Source organism: Acanthisitta chloris, unplaced genomic scaffold, assembly GCF_000695815.1.
Source record: "Acanthisitta chloris isolate BGI_N310 unplaced genomic scaffold, ASM69581v1 scaffold9156, whole genome shotgun sequence".
NCBI lineage: Eukaryota > Metazoa > Chordata > Aves > Passeriformes > Acanthisittidae > Acanthisitta > Acanthisitta chloris.
The window spans coordinates 16,671-18,924 of record NW_008679695.1 but is presented as its reverse complement, the minus strand read 5'-3'; the positions used below and the strand labels follow the sequence as shown (position 1 = coordinate 18,924).

Genomic DNA, 2,254 nt, shown 5'->3' with positions numbered 1-2,254 from the left:
TTATTCCAAGATTAGCTTAACAATCAACCTCTGAGCAATGTATTTCAGAAAATCATAGTGAGGTTAGCTGCGTTTGGTGTTCTTTATTGTGTGTGCGTGCGCAGAGGATTATGTATAACTGCAGAGGGTGGTATTTGTAAAAGAGCTTTTTCAGTGTAGCCAGAAGCTGTAATTTGTATTTTGTTCATCGATCATACTTGAGTGGAAGGCGTGCTCAAATGTCTGCCAGTAGCTCGGTAGAGAATTTGTAAGACTAATGCTGACAATTACTGCAGTGAACAGCAGCAGCAGATTCTTATGGTGTCCTATAAAAATTGTCTGTAACATGTTGAAGTGCGTGTTGACTTTAAATATCTGAAAATAATTGTTAGTAAATGTGGTTACTTATAACTAGTATGTGGCCCAAAAGCATAATTCATGCAGTAAGAGTTTGTAAACCAATTAAGTCTTGACTTTTATCTTTGCTTAGTGGTGTGTTTGGCTTGGGAATGCTTTATAGAGAAAATCTTGGCAGCAACAACTTAGGTCAAACCTCTGTTTTTTGACTGTAGTGAGAATCAAAGCTGTTACGTGAGGAGACTCACAACTGATATATGCTGTTTTCATAGGCTCTTGAAGCAATAGGCTGTTGGATTTTGATCCCGCCCAGAGTTTTTCTCTGCAAGGATATATAATAGCGGTAAGTTTTAACAGCAGGCATTTATTTTTGGATTTTCCCCCCCTTTAGCATGATGTATGGTTTGCCTTTTTACAGAATAAATGTACTGTCTTTTTTATTTCTCACAGGTTTTGCTCTTGCCCGCAAAAGAAGCAAAGACAATGGAGACTGAACAGCAGGAGGAGACCTTTACCAACACAGAGACAAATGGTAAATTTTTTAAAGGACTATTTCTTTTTAGAAAGAACCTCTTTAATATTTAGTGTTTCTAATACTTTTGTAATTGCTTTACCATTTGTTTGTATCAGCATTAGCATTGTATTCTGCATTAAATATTTTTGTGCTTAATTAGACTGTCATTGCACATGCTTTTGAACATAAATGCATAATTGTGTTGGCTTCTGTTAGACATGAGATCAAGAACTGAGAGTTAGGACTAAGGATTAAAAAATACTTCATAATTGTGCCAAGAATATGAATATCTAAGAATGATATCAGGCATATCCATTAATTGCGTTTTGCTTATTGTAGTTCTTACATGCAGGAGTACAAACATGTGAAATATCTCTAAAGGCTTAAATACAAAAGTCTTTGGGCATAATTCTCAAGGAGGTTAGGGCATTACTATTCTTGATTCAAGCCAGTTTTTCCCTAACAGTATTCGAAGTGCTACTTTGCTATTGCTCCACCAGTATTTCAGTGTTGGACAAACTGTGTTTGAGCTTTGCCTGGAAGGTTTTTCTCAATTGTAAATTGTAAAAAAATACTAAGTGGGTGATTCTGCACTGCTTTAAACAACGTGTCATGAATTTCTCGCTGACTGTGTCCAACATTCTCCTTTGAACTATAGTTCATAGATTTTTTTAAATGTGTTTTCAGTAGTTAATTAATAAGAAATGTGATGAAGTAAAGACTTGTTTCCATGTTGTGCATGCTCAGACGTCAGTGATTAGTGTTGGACTAATAGGAAAGAAGATATAAATAACACAGAGCATAAATTTGCCACGTGTTCCATTTTACTGCGACTTAGAAAGTTAAATAAATATTTGTGTTTCCCCCCTATGGACCTCTCTACAGGCAAACGTCCTGCAGAAGATATGGAGGAAGAGCAGGCCTTCAAGAGGTCTCGGAACACCGATGAGATGGTTGAGCTGCGCATCTTGCTTCAGAGCAAAGTATGCTTTTTTGTTTTCACTCTTGTTGCACACAGCATTGTTTGAGACAGTGGGGACAAAGTATATGTTGGGATACACATTTAGATAGAATGTGCTTTATTTAAAATGAGGTAACTTTCTAGAGTAATTTTAAGTGTGTGTGAATGGCAGTTGGAAGTGTACTGCAGTGGAATTGTCTTCAGGGGTTGTTTTAAAGGGCAAGTCCCTAAGGTTCAATATGGGGTTGTTTTCAAATATGTACTTGCTGGAGAAGTGGAGCTATAGAAATTATAAGGTATTTCTACATTTGAATGGAAGATTATTTTGAGGGGAATGACTGTGTAAGAGTCTGTGGAGAAGAAGCCATTTAGAGAATTATGAGCTAGTGATTATAAATAAAAAATGAGACATGAGGACTTCTTTAGGATTTTAGTAATTCTCC

The 2,254-nt window shown here is 36.3% G+C and overlaps 1 protein-coding gene across 1 annotated transcript in view; it reads left to right on the top strand.

Annotated features, from left to right (window-relative positions):
* Positions 1–819: 819 nt before the first annotated feature.
* Positions 820–2,254, top strand: part of HNRNPK (heterogeneous nuclear ribonucleoprotein K) — a gene marked incomplete at its 3' end in the record, with an annotated part of 18,102 nt that continues 16,667 nt past the window's right edge. The window contains exons 1-2 of the mRNA XM_009077400.1: positions 820–868; positions 1,736–1,833. Of these exons, the coding sequence (XP_009075648.1) occupies positions 820–868; positions 1,736–1,833 (147 nt within the window). The remainder of the gene's footprint in view (positions 869–1,735; positions 1,834–2,254) is intronic.